At 37.4% G+C, this 21,995-nt stretch overlaps 1 protein-coding gene across 3 annotated transcripts in view; it reads right to left on the reverse strand.

Annotated features, from left to right (window-relative positions):
* Positions 1–21,995, reverse strand: part of plekhg5.L (pleckstrin homology and RhoGEF domain containing G5 L homeolog) — a 179,894-nt gene that overhangs the window by 39,578 nt on the left and 118,321 nt on the right. For 2 of the 3 annotated variants that reach the window (XM_041569422.1, XM_018226132.2), the window contains 3 exons: positions 21,524–21,615; positions 12,254–12,390; positions 2,698–2,861 (listed from right to left, as the gene is read on the reverse strand). In XM_041569422.1, the coding sequence (XP_041425356.1) occupies positions 2,698–2,861; positions 12,254–12,390; positions 21,524–21,615 (393 nt within the window). Of the gene's footprint in view, positions 1–2,697; positions 2,862–10,118; positions 10,211–12,253; positions 12,391–21,523; positions 21,616–21,995 lie in introns of those variants that run through there. The other variant, XM_041569424.1, reaches the window with a different exon arrangement.

Genomic DNA, 21,995 nt, shown 5'->3' on the forward strand with positions numbered 1-21,995 from the left:
TGAATCCCCTTAGTCGTATGGAAAAGATGCAACTATGTCAAATGGGCTGTTTTTATTGCCCCTACTTAAAGGAAAAATATACCGCCAAAATGAATACTAAAGCAACAGTTAGTTTATATCATATTAAGTGCCATATCAAAGAATCTTAGCAAACTGGTATATATATTTAAGTAAATATTGCGATTTTTACATCTCTTGCCTGGAACCACCATTTCGTGAGCTGCCTGAGATCACCTGACCAGAAATACTACAACTTTAACTGTAACAGGAAGAAGTGTTGAAGCAACACTGTTAATTGGCTCATGTGACCTAACATGTATGGTTTATTTGCTTTGTTTGTGTGAACTGTGAATCCTAGGATCCCAGGGGGCGGTCCTTATTTTTTAGAATGGCAGTTTTCTATTTATGATTACCCGGTGGCACATATTATTGTGAAAATGGTTTATTTACATGAAGCAGGGTTTTACATGTTTTATGCAATATATTTTTATAGAGACCTACATTGTTTAGGGGTATAGTTTTCCTTTAATAGTCAATAGAATGGGTTAACCATGATACACTGTGCAAATAGTACTTGTAATGAGTCGCATGATGGCCAACAAAACATATAAAACAACTTACACTTAACACAACACCTGAAACATTGTACAGTATTATCAGAACAGTTGCACATTTGCCAAGGGCCATGTTTCCAGGAGCCCAAAAAAGAATGCCTTTTCTGCTCTATACCAAACACAAACAATAGCCCAAGTTTTAGTGCAATAATATTTGCAATGGGAAAAGGAGAATCCAAGTATTAGTGTCATGAACCAGGGGGTGGCCACTTGCAATGCTGTCTGTATTTAGTAGAATAGTCATTATACCAGGAAGCAGCATTGTTATTAGATCAGTGGGTGGCATAGTATTTGGGACAGTGTGTGACACTATGATTACACCAGTAAGCAGGGGCGTAACTACAGAGGAAGCAGACCCTGCGGCTGCAGGGGGCCCAGGAGGTATAGGGGCCCCATGAGGCTCAAATTCATATACAATTTCAATACATTTTGGTAAAACAGGACAACCTCTGGATATGTTTGGGGCCCTAAAATTAATTTGCTGTGGGGCCCAGTAAGATCTAGTTACGCCACTGCCAGTGAGTGGCATAGTGATTAGATGAGTGATGTCACTGGCATGAGGTCACTTGTGTGAGTATTCCATGAATTCATTGTTCAGCGCCAGTCCTCAATTACATATCATGGATTAGGAAAGGTAAAAGCTAGGGATGCACCGAATCCAGGATTCGGTTCGGGATTCGGCCAGGATTCGGCCTTTTTCAGCAGGATTCGGATTGGCTGAATCCTTCTTCCTGGCTGAACCGAATCCGATCCTTATTTGCATATACAAGGACGTCTAAGATGATTTTCCCTTCCCACCCTTAATTTGCATATGCAAATTAGGATTCAGATCAGTGGCGTAACTAGATGTTGCTGGGCCCCACAGCAAATTAATTTTAGGGCCCCCAACATATCCAGTGTTTGTCCTGTTTTACCAATATATGTTCAAATTGCTCATCAATGAGAACCTCATGGGGCCCCCTGTACCTCCTGGGCCCCCCTGCAGCCGCAGGGTCTGCTTCCTCTGTAGTTACGCCCCTGATTCAGATGCGGTTAGGTATTCGGCCGAATCTTTCATGAAGGATTCGGGGGTTCGGCCGAATCCAAAATAGTGGATTCGGTGCATCCGTAGTAAAAGCAGCAAAACAACTTTAATTGAATTTTGATTAGTAATATATATCAATATATATATAAAACAAACAAGGGAAAGTTGTGCTCACCACTAGTTTTTAAAACCATTAGGCGGGGGTGCAATGAGGCTGTGACCACATAATACATATAGTCAAATACAAGAGTCCTCTGCACTCAACCCATTATCAATATATTTAAGACAGAGACATTTTGTGCATACTGCTACTGAAAAATGCCTTACCCTTTAAACAAAACAGGGATTGTTTGTCCATATATTGCAATATATTTAAGCTGGCCAACTACGTCAAAGTCATCCCATATCTGGCCAGTCCTACACTCAATTTTCATCTGATTCATTAAGAATTCTATAGTTTCAGTGGGATCACCTGACTATAGCTGGGAAGGGTGGGAGCTACAACATGGAGCTGGTCACTGCTCCTGTAGAACTATAACAAACAAGGGAAAGTTGTGCTCACCACTAGTTTTTAAAACCATTAGGGAGGGGTGCAGCGAGGCTGTGACCACAAAATACATATAGACCTTTTATAAAATGTATAATGAAACTATAGAATTCTTATTGAATCAGATGAAAATTGAGCGTAGAACTAGCCAGATATGGGATGACTTTGACGTAGTTGGCCAGCTTAAATATATTGCAATATATGAACAAACAATCCCTGTTTTGTTTAAAGGGTAAGGCATTTTTAAGTAGCAGTATGCACAAAATGTCTCTGTCTTAAATATATTGATAATGGGTTGAGTGCTGAGGACTCTTGTAATTGTCTATATATATATATATATATATATATATATATATATATATATATATATATATATATATATATATATATATATATATTGACATATTGATATATTGATATATAGACAAATACAAGAGTGGTGAGCACAACTTCCCCTTGTTTGTTATATTTCATTAAATCATTCAATTCACATAGTATTGCCTGTGCCTTACCAGGATATCTGTGTTTTCCCGTTTGAATGGTGGCTGATCAGACCTCTCTACCGCTGGGTTGAAGATAAAGGCTGAGGTCGCCCCTGTGTTCCTCATGATGGGCAAGCTTAATGATCTGAAATCTTTCACTGCCTGCTCCACTTTCACTTCATCCCCTGGTTTGGCTGCATAAAAACAAAGGGAATGAAAGTGAATAATACAAAATACTAGCTGACTTCGGACATCAGCAGTGAGAGAGCTTAATTAATCCTTATTGTTGAGAAAACAATGCAAATGGGTTTATGTAATGTATAAATGATTTTTAGCAGACTTACAGTATGGAGATCCAAATTACAGAAATATACCTTAAACGGAAAACCTCAGTTCCTGAGCATTCTGAATAACAGGTCCTATACCTGTACCTCTATTAATCAGTTACTGAGGATAGGTAGGAATAGCCACATATCTAACACCATCATTACATCTTCTTTTAGTACAGTGATAGAGAAAGTGATATTATGAGGCAATTTCCTATCTGCAAATATGCAGATAGGAATGGGATCCTTTTTTCACAAACCCGTTATCCAGAAAGCTCCGAATTATTGAAAAACTCTCTCCCATAGACTCCATTTTATACAAATGATCCAAATTTTTAAAAACAATTTCCTTTTTCCTGTAATAATAAAACATGACTTTGTACCTGATCCAAACTAAGATATAATTAATCCTTGTTAGAAGCAAAACCAGTTATTTGGTTTATTTAATGTTTACATGATTTTCTAGTAGCCTTGAGGTATGAAGATTCAAATTATGGAAAGATTCGTTATCCAAAAAATCTCAGGTCCCCAGCATCCTGGATAACAGATCCCATACCCATAATTCTAAAGCAATAAAAACAAATAAAATGATAACCAATTCAAAGGTTGCTAAGAATAGAACATTCTATAATTTTTATTTGGTCTTCATTATTTATTTATTTATTTTATAGATTTTGAATTAGCTGCCTTCTTTTTCTGATTCTTTCCAGCTTTCAAACCTAAAAAACAAATGCTCTATAAACCTACACTTTTATTGTTATTGCTACTTTTTATTCATCTTTTTGTCCAGACCATGTCCTATTTACTGTATATCCAAGTCTCTTATTCAAATCAATGGTTTCTTGGGTAGTTTGACTGGAGAGCTGCTGAATAAAAAGCTAAATAATTCAGAAAATGTCTCAGATTATCACCCTGTAATTTCATCTGTTGTGTATATTTTTTTATGCAGCATAGATGACAATAAAACCTATCTATCTATCTATCATCTATCTATCTATCTATCTATCTATCTATCTATCTATCTATCTATCTATCTATCTATCTATCTATCTATCTATCGTATCTGTCTGTCTGTCTGTCTGTCTGTCTATCTATGTATCATTGTCTCTCTATCTGTCTGTCTGTCTGTCTGTCTGTCTATCTATGTATCATCTACTCTCTACAGCATACTAAACGTTAACTCAAAGGTGCACAACCCCTTTAATAGTATGAACAAGTATATATATATATATATATATATATATATATATATATATATATATATATATATATATATATATATATATATATATATCATATATCATCATATAAATCAATTTTCACCTGATAAAATAAAAACATTGGAACAATTGTCAGATCATACTTATAATAGTCAGGCACTATTTCCTACAGTTTTTCCTCAGAGACCATGGCACCTGAATGTTTTATTACCTGTACTAGCAGGGATAAGTTCACCGAATTGGCTGCAGTCTCTGCCAAGTTAAGCTATATCTAGAAGTGACTGGGCACACCTAGGTACCAAGTAGTCCTGTTCCTACAATATACATTTTGTCCTTAGTAGGGTTGGCAATGTCTACAGTGAGGCTCACATACCCAAAAGTTTGCGTGTAAATAACACTTGCCCTTCCCCATACCTTGCATGTAAAAACTGAGATGTGAAGATAGACAGCACAGTCATTTATAGAGCAACTGAAAGGTCCTACCCATAATATACATCATATAAATACGAAATAATGAGATATATACATACAGTATATAATGTTCAAAACAGTCAATGCTATAGATAGTATTGATTTCCCAGGATAAAAGCCGGGTCTAGTTCTTCCCTGTATTCCCCGTTCAACAATATCAATTAACTACATACCAAGCAGCGTTTGGCACACTGTTTTTAGGTTTAAAATTATTATAATAATACTCATTATAAATAAAATCTCATGATTTTTTGGATGATATTATGGAAATAATTCATAGTTACTGTGCTTTTTAAATAAACCGTCCATTCATTCCAGCATGACTGGGCAATACTGCTCCCTGGTGGCACAGCTTATCTGCAGTTCAGGGATGTTACACCAAGAATTCTGCTATTTCAGACAACAGTCAGATGCTATAAAATTCCACTTACACAACTAAATCACAGAATTATTTATATATTAGGGCAGAAAGTGTCATGTGCTTGCATCATTTGGAATGGACACGTTTTCTGACTCATATGAAACCTGCAGGAGTTGGAGGGAGGAAAAATATGGATTTGGGTGCACAGTAGAGAAAGAGGCGACAGTCACATTTGCATCAATGTTACAATCCCCAGCTCAAAGAGACACTCAAGCCTAACTTGCAGATATCTTTTATTACATCTTTTATTAAGTCTGTAGGGCTCATTCCCAAATGGAAACCCAGTGGGAAGCATGGGGGTGTACTCTGGTAACCCCTTTTTTCTGTATCATTCATGATGTACAAGGAAAAAGGACACAAGCCCCCAAATGTAATAAAATGTACTAAGTTTGCCCAGGAGCAGTAACCCATAGCAACTAGTGATGGGCGAATAAAGTCGACAGGCATGGCGTTTTGCCGCCCCCGATTTGTTTTTGCAAAACTGCATTGAAAATTCCCCCGGTGAAAAATGGTCGCGCGTCAAACTTATTCAGAAGCCCATTGACTTTAATGCATTTGGACACAATAGTCGAGCGTATAAAAATTGCCGATCGCGTCAAAAATTGTTGCGCGACAAAATTAGTTTGACTCCCGTTGACTTCAATTAGTTACTCAAATTTTGGACAGATTCGCCCATCACTAATAGTAACCAAAAAGATGTTTGCTTTTAAAGAGATGACTGGTAATTTATATTTAAGAACTGAATGGTTGCTATGAGCTACTGCTTCTAGGCAAACTCAGTGTCTTTTATTAATTTAACCCTAAGGTGCTTTAGAGTCATGTAGTTAACAGCTTTAACCACCTTGCATTGGCCTGTTCACTAGATACACCATAGGACACATAACATTAACACCATATGCAAGCCCCATGCTTATAGCACCTTTTTCTGCACAAAGTCAGGTTAATTAGTAAATGAACTTGACTTTGTGCAGGACAACCATACAAGTCCCTTCTTCATTCATATCATCTTTGTCCATTTATGTTTCCATTGCCCCATGGAGGACCGGAATTAAGACAGGTGTAAGCTGTAATATTATTGGATTCAGCTGTAAATGCTGGTACTTTTCTTTTTTTTAATAGCTACCATATTTACAGGAAATGTCCTGTTTATTATGCACCGTCAGGTTTTAATTCAGCACATTTACCTAATCTAAATAAAGTCCTTGTCAGCTCAAAATTTAGCTTAGGCTGCAGTTATTTTTCCTTTGATAAACCTTCCATCATTATTACTGACATGTAATTCAATGCAAAAAGGGTTGGTATTATACAAGTAAAACTTTACTTCTCTCTCTCTATACCACAATACATACTCTAAATCCAATCCAATCCAGACTCTAAATGCACCAATATTGACAAGTACAAAAAAAAGTGAAATGTCCTAATAGCGTATAAGCATAGAGGGAAAACATTTGAGAAAAAATAGTAAATAGTTAAAATACTGTACATCATGACAAGGTGGGTAAATGAAGTTTAACAGCTTTGCATATCCAACATAAGGGTGTAGAGTAATTTATTTTACAATAATTTAATAATTTATTTTACAATAATTTATTTATGCACTTCACATTCTGTATATTTTTTTCTTTTTTGTATTGTCAATATTGGTGCATTTTACCACAGAGTCTGGGATGTACAGGTATGGGACCTGTTATCCAGAATGCTCGGAGACCTGGGGTTTTCTGGATAATGGATCTTTCCATAATTTGGATCCCCATGCTTTAAGTCTACTAAATAATCAGATAAATAAACTCAAAGATTAATTATCTTAGTTGGATTCAACTACAAGATGCTGTTTTATTATTACAGAGAAAAGGGAAATTATTTTTAATAATAATGGGACCACCTTATTGAAATCTATTTGAGAATGAAGTAAATCAGGGCATGTTTGTAAATCCAGCCTACTAAAGAGTTTATTGTGTGTATATACATATATTATATATAAAATGTAAGATTCATTGGCTGACAGCAAAAGATGGGATCCCTCAACTTTTCATTCCATTGGATCTGTCAAAGAACACAGCCCGTGTGCCACTTTATTAAGCAATTGAGTGGAATGGCCCTATCTCTGAATGACTGCCATCTTCAGACACACAAATCTTCAACATTACCCTTCAGAAGTTGAGAAATGTATCTTCCAATTTATTTCCAGATATACATCCTTAAACCATTTATATTTGCTTCCTACCTATATCCCTGTAGGCTTTTTGTAATCAGCCGTAATCACTTGTAAGGATGCTTGTCAGGTCAGCGGTATTTCAGTAAAAGTTGAAGTGGGTTTAGGCCTACTAACCCTAGAACACATTTTTGACTTTTTGGAAGATACGGCCTGTCTTACATTATGGCCTTTATCGCCCCATTTACCAGCCATGCAGTCTATTAATGGTATCCTTGAACCTACATTGTAACACAGAGAGAAGCTTCATTAGTTGGGTAACACTAACACACAATGGTAGAGGTAGGATAATAGCATACAAGGAATTCAGAAAATGTATGGCCTTCCAGCCTTCCCCATGTCCAGGGAGATAGGATGGAGGGGACAACACAATGTCTGGCGATTTGTATTTGCAAAAGTCCCCTTTTTCAACAGCACAGGAAAGTAAATAAAATGAATAGTGTTGCCAAATTCACTTCTTTCCAGATCCCTTAGCTCCTGTGCTTTTCCTGTTCCAATATGTGCCCATTGCATGCATATTTGCTAATACCAATAGTTCTAAAGAATACTGATGTTGGTTGTAGTATTAAATCATAAAATCGTGTCCCTGGATATTTCCATTGTATTTTCCTGCATTTCCCTTTGCTCACTGACCTTAAAATTAAAGCAGAACCAAACACTTTTTGAAACTTAGCAATGGGGGTATCTTGCAGTTGGCAGGGGATCACAGTCAAGGAAGGGAACAGGAGCAGAGTCAGTGAATGCATGTCAAAGATATTAGGGTGTGTAATCACAAAGTAGCACACAGAGGAAATTCCGTTTCTTAAGCTGTAAGGAAGCCCATGTACTTTGATTTTGAGGACTCCCCAAAATAATATTGAAAGCTAAAAGGAGAGGCTCAATTCCTGAATCTAAGGCTGTTCGACCTCTTTTGGGGCAATTTTTTTTCCTATTGAGCTGAACATCTGCAGGAAAAGGCATTTGCAGACTTCAAACTCATGACATTCAAAAGTGTAAAGGATTTGACACTAAATATATCTGAGCTGATGCTTTGATCATGGATGAGGCCATTTTCCTGTTTCCATCAGACTTCCTACCACAAATGAAAGATACACCAGTGATCCCAACTCAACTTGAATGGGAGATACAGAGCTACAGAGCTTCCTGTTTAGTACATAACATTAAGCGTTGGAATATTTTAAAAGTTTCTGAATATAACTTCATATGGCATCATCTTTTATTTTAATGAACATTCAAATGAGCATATATGCAAAGTTTCAGATAGCTGAATAAGAAGGATTGAATATCTTTAATTGACCCCTACTATTGGTCTTGTTCTGAACAAAATGAACTGTCTTGGCTCCACCAGAACCTAATCTCAGTTAAAGTTCTCCAAATCCTAACAGCCATTTCCATTCTGTGCAAATTCTGATTTACATCACAGCAGCTAGACCTGGAGGGAACAATATGTTTGCAGGCAGGAATTCTCCTCTTTGTTCCTAATACAATAAACCAGTACCATTACATGGCTTTTCAATCCACACTGCAGATAATAAAATCAACAACTGTGAATAAGGCTGAACTTGGACTTATTCTGGAGGCACAGTGTAGTGTATGTATGTGAGCTAGTGTTCTGAGTTTGATTCTGAACTGGGTACCCTCATCAAGAAGTTTTTATGTGCATGGGTCTTTCCCAGTTACTCCAGTATCTTATAACATGCCAAAAATATACAGGCGGTTTAACTGACTCCTGATCAAATAAATTTGATTGGATGTTAATGATTTACTACCTATATAATACACAACGGTAACTAGTGCTTGCACTATAAAAAGGTTAATCATCCAAATCAGATGAGGCACAATTACAGAACCCAGTAACAGCTGTTTGGAGGAGCAGCAACTTTAATATTCCTATCTAGACTTACTATACCTGCTATCCCACAGTCACAGTCCCCTCCCAGAGGCTATCATCCCACTACTACTATAGGCACCATCTCTCCCTACTATACCTGCTATCCCACAGTCACAGTCCCCTCCCAGAGGCTATCATCCCACTACTACTATAGGCACCATCTCTTCCTACTTTACCTGCTATCCCACAGTCACACTCCCTTCCCAGAGAATATTATCCCACTAAAGGCACCATCTCTTCCTACTTTACCTGCTATCCCTAGGGTTGCCACCTTTTCTGGAAAAAAATACCGGCCTATAAATTTATCTTTTTCCCTATTAATAACATTGGGATCAACCATCATTTTTACTGGTCAGGCCGGTAAAATACCGGCCAGGTGGCAACCCTAGCTATACCACTGCCACAGCCACAGTCCCTTTCCAAAGACTATTAACCCACTGCTACTATAGCCACCATCTCTCACTACTTTACCTGCTATCCTAGAGCCAAGTCCCTTCCCAGAGACTATTATCCGACTGCTACTTATAGGCACCTTCTCTCCACAATTTACCTGCTATTCCACAGCCACAGTCCCTTCCCAGAGACTATTATCCCACTATAGGCACCATCTCTCCCTACTATACCTGCTATCTCACAGCCACAGCCCCTTCCCAGAGACTATCATCCCACTGCTACTATAGGTACCATCTCTCCCTACTATACCTGCTATCCCACAGCCCAGTCCCTTCCCAGAGACTATTATCCTGACAGTCAGAAGGTGGATACTGCATTATGGAGCATTACTTTAAGTTCTGATCTGTGGACCCCACACATTATATTCTAAGTAAAGCAATAGAACCATAGCATTAATTTCAGAAAAACAACATACAGCAAGACACAGGACAGAATAAAAGTGCAAGAAGCCTTTTACCTTTATGAGAACTAACCCAGGGAAGCCGCTAAGAAGTGCAGTCTCTTCCCTGCACGGCATAAAGCAGTTTGTAGGAAATGGGATAAAGCAAAATAGTCCCAGAAGCAGCAAAAAAACTTGGCACAGTGCAGCATCCTGTTTATACTTTCCTGGAGGTGCATCCTACTCTTGGGTTTTCCCAAGCTCAACTTGACAAAATAATGTTAAAGATAATTTAACAGAAGCCCAATGTTTTCCAAAATGTTCACAGGGTGAAATGAAAGCAAAAATGCCCTTTGGGAATTACTGTATGTTGCACAGCAGAAAGGTGTGATGAGCTGAATCATTGATCTGGAATCTGTTATTTGCTTTCTCCATGCAGAGACAAGCCTTGGGGCAAGATGAAAATGTTATTAAAAGCAAAATAATGATTAAACATTATTTTACATTGGAACACTTCCTTGTAGTGATTCATTGCTCAAGGAATCTCCTAGCTTGTGAAAAATCAGCTCTGATAGAGCCAGGTAAACTTCCTAAAACAGCTGCAGGGTTCATCTGCGTGACACCTCTACATGGAATGGAGCACAGGGCGTACCACCTAAAAAGTCACACCAAGTGATTAGTCTCTTAGCAATCAACCAACTGCAGTTGCTCCACCAGGTCATAACTAGTAACAACCAAATTCCTACTTCCTGGTGCAGTACAACAAACAGTACCTTATCACAGTATGTAGGAATGAATGTAATTGTAGCAGAGGGGCTTCCATTTATTTCTGAACAACCTGTCAAGACTGTCCTTTGGAGTACTGGGACAGAAATCATAAAACCTTTGCGTGCAATCATATGGTTTATGCTCCAGTCTGCAGCTCCTAAATGTTACTGGACTAGAACTCTCTGAATCCCCCAACAGCACTAACAGCCTGGGGCCATATTTCCTACTATAAAGTGGCATTGCCATTTGCAGGTCCTTCCTAAACATGGGGGTAACAAAGCAATTTCTTTGCTTTCACAGTAGATACAACTGCTACAGTTATGGGACCTGTTTATCCAGAATACTGGGGACCTGGGGTTTTTCGTATAAGGGATCTTCCATAATTTGAATCCCTGTGCTTTGTCTACTAGAAAATCAGATATCAATAAATAAACCAAATAGGATTGTTTTACCACCAATAAGGATTACTTATATCATATTATATCATATTAATTATATTATATTGGAATAAGAACAAAATTCACCATAGACTTGGCAATAAAACATGAAAAACCCTAAACACGTCCATCAAAAAGGCCTGGCAATGTCACCTTTATTATACCAAATAGTGAAACAGAATAGGGCTCATTTATGAAACAAATATAATAACGCAGGTTGGTGACAGCAGAAATATGTCCCCAAAATTGCACATTATTCAGGAGCATTCTGGGCCCCCATAACTAAAGAGTCTGCTGCAGCTATCATTATACCCCTAGAATCATACAAGTACAGGTATAGGACCTATAATATAGAATGTTTGGGGCCTGGGGTTTTCTGGACAAGGGATCTTTCTGTAATTTGGGTCGCCATACCTTCAGTCCACTAAAAAATCATTTAAACATTAATTAAACCTAATATGATTATTCTGCCTTCAAAAAGGTTAATTATATTTTAGTTGGGGTCAACTACAAGGTACTGTTTTATTTTTACAGAGAAAAAAGAAATTTTGAAAGATTTGATAAAAATGTAGTCTATGGGAGATAATTCCATAATTCTGAGCTTTTTGGATAACAGGTTTCCAGATAACAGATCCCATACCTATAATCTCTGATATACATCTTTGGCAGATCTAGTTATGAGATGCTCGAATTGCTGTTTTACTGACGTTGGAGTGCAAAAGGTGTTATTTATATAATAGCTGGTACAAGAATCTGCCTATTTTTGCTTGAGGTCTGCGGTGCAAATAATTTGCTAGTTCGGTTGGCACAGTATACACATTGCTAATCTATGGCTAATCTGATTACTGTCAAACCGCGACGCAATATGAGAAAAATACTGTACTTGCTAGCTGCTCATAAAAACCAAAAGAACATAGAGAATTGTTTATGCATTTTTTTCTACATAAGCCCAAATGAATAGATTCAATTAAAAAAAATGAGCTATTTAATGACACAGGGTATTCTTACCTTTAACCTTTAAATAATGCCCTCCAAATCTGTAAGCTTCAAAATTGAGCGACAGCGGTGTATTGGACTGGTCCAAAAATATATCCACTTTATTTAGATCAATTCCTTTTCTTTCAAACGCTGGTATCAAAACCTCTCTGTAAAGGACGCAGATGACAATTATCAAATGAGATCACTTAAATACAATACAGTTACACATTTTATTCTGTCAAAATAAATGGCAAATCATAGACTATGGTCCTAAATAAAATGCAGTGTTTTCCCTGAGTTAAAGGGCCGCTATTCCTCCATATTTTCTTTGAGAGACAAGATAGATATTAGCAGTGGTTACGCAATTTAAAGCTAAGTAGCCAATCCTGATCCCAGATGTCTTGTCCTTAATCGCTTACATGGCAAAGGAATGTGACACAAAGGACAAAAGGACTCAAAGCACCTGTGGGTGCATCACCTTAGTCTATTATTTACTTACATTCGGATTTTTTTTCACAAATCTTGTTTATTTTCTCTAAAAAGTCTCTAAAACTCAATAATGTTTAGATTTATTAAGTGTAAAAACCACAAAAAACTCTACTTTTTTTTCCTTATAAATAAATTTTTAGGGGTTTAGAGGTTTTTGTATTTTTATTTGGATCTTTCAGCGTTTTTTGGGGGTTTTTAGTGCTTTTTATATATGGATCTTTTCACAAATTACATTGCATTCATGGTTTTAGAGAAAATTCATTTGTTCATGGTTTCAAAAAAGTCTAAAACCACTAAAATGAAAATGTTGATAAATGGGCCTCTCCATGGGGCAGATTTACTAACGGAGGAAACGTCTGGCAATAGAGTGCGAATGACCGCTTGCGACGGTCTGTTTCATTAGCGTATTGGCGCCTGCGCCTGTTAGTAAATTGGTGATGTCCATGCAGATGGCAACACTGGCAAAAAGTTAGCATTAGCTACTTCGCTCTTTAGTAAATATGCCCCCATGTTTTCTATATTAATTTACAATTTAATGTCTAACTATAGAAAATGGTGAAGCTTCGCTCACATCCTCCAATCCAATCGGCATTATATAGTAACACATCATAGGGCTCATTTATGTTCAAAAGTGCAATTTCGAGCGCAATAATCATCATGTTTGTTTTCCCCACAATGCATTTTTTTCCCAGAATTCCAGCGTCCTGGCGCAACACATTTTGACACATATACCTTTAATGAAAGCGGTCTTATGTGCAAGTTGCCCACTGCGCTTGTGGTTGTAAATAAGTCCTCATATTTCTTAAAGGTGTTGTTCACCTTTAAATTAACTTTTAGTATGACGCAGAGAGTGATGTGACAATCTGCAACTGGTTTTCATTTTTTATTATTTGCTGTTTTTAAATTATTTAGCTTTTTATGCAGCAGCTCCCCATTTTGCAATTTGAGCCATCTGGTTGCTAGGATCCAAATAATCCAAGCAACCATTTATTGATTTAAAGGAGAAGGAAAGCTACGGAGGCATTTTATTGCCAATAGATTAGCCACAATAGTGCAAGCTAGAATGCTATATTTATTCTGCAGAATGTTTTACCATACCTGAGTAAAAAGCTCTAGAAACTCTCTGTTTGTTTAAGATAGGAGCTGTTGTATTAACATGGTGTGACATCACTTCCTGCCTGAGTCTCTCCCTGCTCTGGGCTCAGATTACAGTAGAGAAGTGAGGGGGGGGGGAAGAGGAGCAAACTGAGCATGTTCTTGCCCAGGGCAATGAGGTTTAAGCTGAAGGCAGGAAGTCTGATTCAGAAGCCCATGAGTACACAATAGAAGGAAAGAAATGTGGTGTTTCTTTTGACAGGGGACTCCGAGCAACATTACTTTGGGGGTTTACTGGTATATTTAGATGGACCTTTCTGATAAGGCTTACTAAGTTTTAACCTTTCCTTCTCCTTTAAATGAGAGACTGGAATATGAATGGGAGAGGGCCTGAATAGAAAGATGAATAATAAAACATTGCAGTCACAAGATATGTTTAGCCCTTCAGAGCATTTGTTGTTTAAATGGGGTCAGTGACCCCCATTTGAAAGCGGGAAAGAGTCAGAAGAAGTAGGTAATTAATTCAAAAACTATAAAAAAAAAATAATGAAGACCAATTGAAAAGTTGCTTAGAATTGGCCATTCTGTAACATACTAAAAGATAACTTGAAGGTGAACCACCCCTTTGACGGAAACTATACCATAAACACAAGGCAAATGAATGAAAAGAAATACACAAACATATTGATAGTATGGTTTAATGTAGAACACAGTACTGCACTTGTATGTAGCTGAAGGAAAGTATAATATCTGCTATGTATAAAAGGCACCTCAGTGCATAAGGAATAGCTGTAAGAATTTGCTTGATATCTAGCAGTTTTGCATCTTGAACCAGAAGGCTGAGTTATTTCAGAAAGATGGAGCGACCTTTAATCACACAGGTTTGTGATGCACTTCCTCTGGTATCTTTGTCATGTGGCCGACACACAGTTTTTCAGTTCTGCAGCTGCTATTGCTTACGTACAAAATCACCCATAGTTTGAAAAAGCCTGTTGTTGATCATTACCTAGTACTTTTACATGAACCTCATGAATTTTGCTGGGGTTTCCTTCCCACAGACAATGTGTCCAATGAGCACAAAGATGTACATGATGTGCATAGTGCATTTCACATATAGTCCCAAGTAAAAACACAACTGCATCAATATAACATACTTTTTAAAAAGGGCTCCTAATAGTTTACCTGTCTGTCTGCCTCATTAACCAAGACATTTGCATCATATAGAGCAAACACTGTTTTGAAATCATATGGATTTCATGGCATACCATAGCACAACATGACAAAATATTCTTTTCAGTGGGAAGCCATATTAAAATGGAGTAGTACCTTGGAACCTTAGCCGCAGTACTGCTCCATCTGTAGGTCATGTGCAATATCGAAAACAAAGGCGGGATAGACGTAGGGGTACATTTACTAAGGGTCGAATATCGAGGGTTAATTAACCCTCGATATTCGACCATCAAAGTTAAATCCTTCCACTTCGAATAAGGATTTACCGCATTTCATTAGTTCGATTAGTTCATTAGTTCGATCGTAGGAAAAATCGTTCATTTTAATCCATCGATCGAACGATTTTCCTTCGATCCCAAATTGGCAGGAAAGCCTATGGGGACCTTCCTAACATTGAGGTTCGGTAGGTTTTAGGTGGCGAAGTAGGGGGGTCAAAGTTTTTTTTAAAAAGACAGTACTTCGACTATCAAATCGTCGAATAGTCGAACAGTCGAACGATTTTTAGTTTGAATCGTTTGATTTGAAGTTGAAGCCGAAGGTCGAAGTAGCCAAAAAAAAGTTCGAAATTCGAAGTATTTTTCCTTCTATTCATTCACTCGAGCTAAGTAAATGTGCCCCTAACTGTTCGTTGAGAAAGGAGCCCAGATGATTTAAAAGAAGAATATCTTTATTAGGACATATTCAAACCTAATGCGTTTCGTGCCAAGGGTGAGCACTGGAGCCTATGAGCAAGTGCTCACCCTTGGCACAAAACACATTAGGTTTGAATATGTCCTAATAAAGATATTCTATTTTTAAATCATCTGGGCTCCTTTCTCAACTAACAGTAAGTCTATCCCACCTTTGTTTTCGTTTTTGTTTGATCAATTAAATTATATGGCCCTTGGACTGGGGGTCTGCATGGGATTAGACTACTGTGAATGACTTTTTAATATGGAATTTTTTGAAATTTACATTTATTTTTTTGGACAATGTTCCAGCAGTAGAGACACACACCACAATGAATCAGTTTATTCATGTGCAATATCCCCTCTAATTTGAATATAAAGTAATAGTAGAAGTTAAGAGGAATGCTGACTGTTCTTCCCCAAAAGGAAGGCACCCTGAAAAGAATATGTCCAAGAAAACCCCAAGTGCAGCACAAAACGCATAAGGCTGAGCTGCTGCCATGATTTTGATCAACCTTCTTGCGTGAACCTGTCTCTGGGGAGAACTATTTGGAGTGTCTGCCTTTGTGCGATTTGGCATTGTCTGTTCCCTTAGCTATGAGCGATTCCCCTGGGCCCACCGAGTAGATTTACTTCACACCACAGAATAGTCCCATTTATTTGTAGTATTATTGTTCTTTTGATTGTATTACTGTTCAAAGCTGCAAAAAAATAATGTAGGGGTACCGAATATACATGAAGATCAGTTCTTACCATAGCAGGTGGGCACAGGATCACTGCCCTGAAATAAACAACATGTAGGGATCTGTATTAACCAAGCTATTTGTTAAAAAAAAAAGGAAGGCACCAGGGGAATAACTAAATAGGAATCAGATCCTGCAACTGTTTGGGGCAACTGATAGGGGTCCCAGTTGGACTCTGTTGTTTCAATACATGCTTATCGAAATTCTTCAACACTTAGGAGGCCCTATATTCATTTTGTGGGATTTAGTAATTTCTTGTAATGCCACTGGCAGCCCCAAAAGTAAACAGCATGTGACTGCTGGAATTCACGTGCCCTAGACAAGCAGGCAGTTCTCTATATCAGAATAAAATCCCAGATGCTACATGGTTTTTATTGACACCATTCCAATGTATCCCTGTGTAGCCCTAAAGGGTAAGTGATTATTATTTCCCCATTAATGTCTTTAAATGCATGTTGTAAAGTGGTGGTCTTAATGACGCAGAAACTCTTTTTGCCATTCGATTATACAGATTTTGCAGTAATTGGAGGATTTTCAATGTCATTTATTGTATCATCATTTCCGAATCTCTGCTTCTCAAGACTGAACAAGTGATTGGCATGGGTCATTCAACAGAACACAAACATAACTAGAAATATATAAAAAGATTTTTCACATAAACGCAACTAGGGGAGGCATACCACGATATTTCTCAAAAACTGACATAAATAATAACTAGAATCATAGCAAGAAAACAGAGCTTTTAGGACAAATCTGCATTGTGTTATACAATATTGTGTTATGCATTGGATTACAGTTCAGTTGTGACTACAGCAGAAACAAAGCATAGACAGGCCGTGCAGTATCACTGATTCAACACGTACTTCCTGACACCACTTAACCTCATTCTCAGGATGTCCTGTAAGTTTGGGCCCCTGGGAACCCAATAAGAAATTAATATGGTTTTGGGCAAATAAGTCACTGGTACCTGAAGGAAACACAGTTCAGTGCTTTTCAAGATCAAAACCCAAATATACATTTTTCTCAAACGTATAATTCTAAGCAGCTTTTGTACATATATATATATATATATATATATATATATATATATATATATATATCACCATACTGTATATACCCATAAGTTATTTGCACTTCTAATAGCAATTGAAAGCAGTATTCTTCTGTCCTTTCTGCAATCATGGGTCTGATTCTTGAATCAATGTATCAAAAGTCAGCTTTCCTCCAAGCAAGATACATATGTTAATCAGCTGGCTTCTGCTACATTGCTTCAAAAATGAGAAAATGGCAAATGGCCCGAGCTGAATACTGTTTTCGGCAGCAGTTATGAATAATTTAAAAAACACTGAAAGTGGGCAATGAATGTATAATGGAAAATTAGCTTAGAATGATTTTTTTCTTTCATTGGACAAAATGTGAAGCTAGTAATTCCTTTAAACTCCCACTCCTGACCTTTAACTTTATTCAATGTATTTTAGGCATAATAAAAAGATCATAAAAAATATGTTTTTGTGCAGTGGTTGCAAAGTATATTCTGTCTATTATGTTCTGTCTTTGTATGTAAATTAAGGGCTTATTAGGGACCATAAGATGGGAGCCATACAGTTGCTCTTGTGATACATAACAGAGGATGGATGGAAGAAAAGGAATTCTTACTCATAAGTTATTGCCATTAAAGGGATACTGTCATGGGAAAACATGTTTTTTTTCAAAACACACCAGTTAATAGTGCGTCTCCAGCAGAATTCTGCACTGAAATCCATTTTTCAAAAGAGCAAATAGATTTTTTTATATTCAATTTTGAAATCTGACATGGGGCTAGACATATTGTCAATTTCCCAGCTGCCCCCAGTCATGTGACTTGTGCTCTGATGAACTTCAATCACTCTTTACTGCTGTACTGCAAGTTGGAGTGATATTATTTGATTAAAATGGAGTCTATGGGATAAGGCCTTGCCATTATTGGAGTTTTCTGGATAAAGATTTCTGGATAATGGATTCTTTACCTGTACACCAATTAGGATTGACTGAATAAAAGGCCCTATATTTAACCTAAGTGTGGCTGTTAGAGCTTACACTTGGTGGATTTGTCAATGCAACCAATGGCAAATAATTAGTAATTGCAGTAGATATCAGTGTAGTAAAACCAAGATACACTGCAGTAATATGCAGTGGTGTTAGTGGTCAGTGGTTAGATGGACCGGAGTGGGATTTAAAATAGACCCTGGCATTTTAAGTCCCAAAAAGCCCGATACCAGCCCACTGATAGGGGGCTGTAAACTATCTATGTAATCTTACAGCAGCCCCTCCTGCATTGGGTAGGGTACCTGTGGATACCCCTGTAATACCTGCAAAGTGGTTGGGTTTTGGGCAGAAAGATCCCAGTTCCCTGACCATGCAGGTGGACTGCAAGGTATCCTGCTTCTGTACCTGGCTCGATTGAAGACTCACATTCACCCACCTCCAAGGTTAAAAATAACTATTCCCCCTCACCTGGTTGATCCGTCTCGGCAGTGACACCACTTTGCCTACCAGTGACACCACTTCCAGTTTGTGAGGGTCCCAGATCAGATGAAGGTTTTGTAAAGTACAGAGGCTGGGTGCTCAATAGTCGGCCAGTGGATCTAGGTCAGGTTCTGAGTTGGTGGGTCCAGTTTGGGCACGGGTCTCCCCAGCTGGCCCCACACAGAACTCTACCCTCTGGATTGCCAAATTGCATGGGTTTCCTAAGGTACTCTGGTTTAATGCCCCTGTACATTTGACAGCTATGGTATTTTGTAATATAAAGTAAATCAGAGATTCCATTATATATAAGCATTTTGTGTGTGCTATTGTGACGTGCTCATTAGACTGAACATTTGAGGGCACATTAAGAAATTCTCTCTCTCTCTAAGAGGCACAAATTACTAGTCAGTAAATCAGTGAGAATAGAATCACAGCTCGATTTTCAATGTATTGGAAAAAAAACACTACACGTTGGCATTTCGTAAAAAAAATCTAATTCTGTGTCATGGGAAAAGTTTCCCGAAGTTCAGTAATACTTGCAACAGATTCACCTTTCTAAAATCTAATACTGAATATCTCCCTGACCTTTCCTCAGCATTCCTGGCTAAAAGGGCATCACTGATGCTAAATAGGTTCACAGTATCACACAAGCTTCTAATGTTAATGAGACAATGTCTGTAATAACTGAATACAGTTAGAGGACTCTTTTGAGCAAAAAGGTCATTTACTCGATTAACTTTTTCCAGCAGCTGAATTCAAGTCGACAAATTAAATGCCTGTCGCTGTCATTTCTCGGCAATATAAAAGCTTGTGATGGAGGAAAGATGCGTGTAAAACAGGCCTTGTTAAATCAGGAATAAACCTTAGTGAGCAAATAGTCGGCTTTTTAAAACATTGATCTTTTTGTAATGATCCTTCTGGCCCAGGAGGTAAAAATCAGCTTGATTAATGGGGAACAATGGTAACAGGAAGGCTGGATTTTTTTTTTATTATAGAAAGGTGATAACCTTTCCCATGTCCCCTTATGGGGTTTTCCAGATAAAGGGTCTTTCTTTAAATTGGATCTCCATACCATAGGTCTACAAAAAAAAATATTCAACCCAACAGGATTTATTATATCTTAGTTGAGATCAAGTACAAGGTACTGTTTTATTATTACAGAATAGTGATGAGTGAATCTGTGCGAAACGCATTAAAGTCAATGGGCGTCCCAATAATTTTGACGTGTGACAACAATTTTTGACAACGCGGGATTTTCGACGGGGAATTGTTGCCGCAGTTTTGCAAATTTATTTTGCTTGAGGCGAAAGGGGGAGATTCGCCTCAGATTTGTGTCTGGCGAATTTATTCGCCCATCACTATTACAGAGAAAAAGAAAATCATTTTTAAAAATGTGAATTATTCGTTTAAAATGGGAGTCTGTGGGAGATGGCCTTCCCATAATTTGGAACTTTCTGGATAATGGATTTCTGGATAAAAGGAAGTGGCTAATAGCACAGATATTACTGTACTGTTAAACGTTGCACTACCCACATTATATTTATAGTAATAAGTAGTGGATAGATTAACAATCACAAAGCAAACTAGATGCAAAAACTACATTTACAAATAAAAGCACTAACAATTTGTAATTAATTCATATTGAAAAGTTGCTTATAATTGTGTTTTCTTTTATTAGGCAAAACATTACTTTTTGGGTTGACATGTCCCACCACAGATGTTTCAAATAACTGGGGCTTGTCTAACCTATTGTCTATTTCTATATAATTCTCTTCAACTCCTTCCAAAGATCTTCTGTCATCAAAATTCTTATGCTGGTGCCCATGAATGATGATATAATTGGATTGTGAGCTGCCATTGTGAGCAAAGCCCACTCTACTGATTGAAGAGATTATTAGTTGTATGTCATTTGTATGCTCAATGTATACGGCCAATTTTTTGGACAGCATTGCAGAATATGTTGGCGCTTTATAAATATGTGTTAATAATAAAATCTATATTCTGCCATATTAAGTATAAATAAGCAAGTATCTCACGTTGGAAGACAATAATAACCAAAAAGAACAAATATTATACTTTAGCAATGATATCCAGTAGAATAACAAAACAGTTCTGCAAAAGGCTCCACATTGTATTGTCTAGTCTTTATGAAGGAGATCTGACATAATACTGGCTCTTGCTCTAGTTTACACAGTCGTAGCTGATAGGGAGGAACCTCAGAGAAACATGAATGTTTGTTTTCAGATCAGAGGGTTTTGACGGAATCTATTAAAACTGGAAGTAGATAAATCAGTGGTTCTGATGGGATGCTTCCAAGCACAGTAAGGGGGGTTAGGGAGTGCTTATAATAATGTTAACAGAAATTAAGTTATCAAAATCAAATAAAAACAAAACAAAAAGAGGTTAATCATCACAAAAATAAAGGAGTTTCTCCCAAAACTGACCATTAGATTTCTAAAATGACCCACACTATAGTGATAAACTTCAGTCTCATCATTTGAGCACAAACTGATGAAATTACAAGCAGCAGAATATGAATAAAGGCTATAGATAAGAAAGAAAGGGTTTACCCAAGTGACTTCTTCTTCATGGCAGGAACAATCTCAGTTTCTATATCAACATTCAAATCAAATTTCAGAGTGAAGCATTCCTTGCTCGGGTCCTGTAAAGAGACAGAGAGTTGGATATTATTGCGCTCAGCTTGGTGTTTCCAAGGGATACTGTGTGATAATACTGATGCTTTCCATCAAACATTATTACAATATCAGATAAAAACAGATGTGGAAGGATTTCTTCCACATAGTATATATACATATAAAGTCTTATGGGCAACACAATCAAACACATCATAGGCCTATCAGAATGCATCATTTCCATTGTCTATTTTGAACTTATATTTGTGTGCCACAGAAATGCAGTTCAGCGTAGAAATACAAACAGAGTAAATAGATAGGCTGTGCAAAATAAAAAAATGTTTAATATAGTTAGTTAGACTAAAATGTAATGTATAAAGGCTGGAGTGACTGGATGTCTAACATAATA

This window comes from Xenopus laevis, chromosome 7L (assembly GCF_017654675.1).
Source record: "Xenopus laevis strain J_2021 chromosome 7L, Xenopus_laevis_v10.1, whole genome shotgun sequence".
In the NCBI taxonomy this organism is placed as follows: domain Eukaryota; kingdom Metazoa; phylum Chordata; class Amphibia; order Anura; family Pipidae; genus Xenopus; species Xenopus laevis.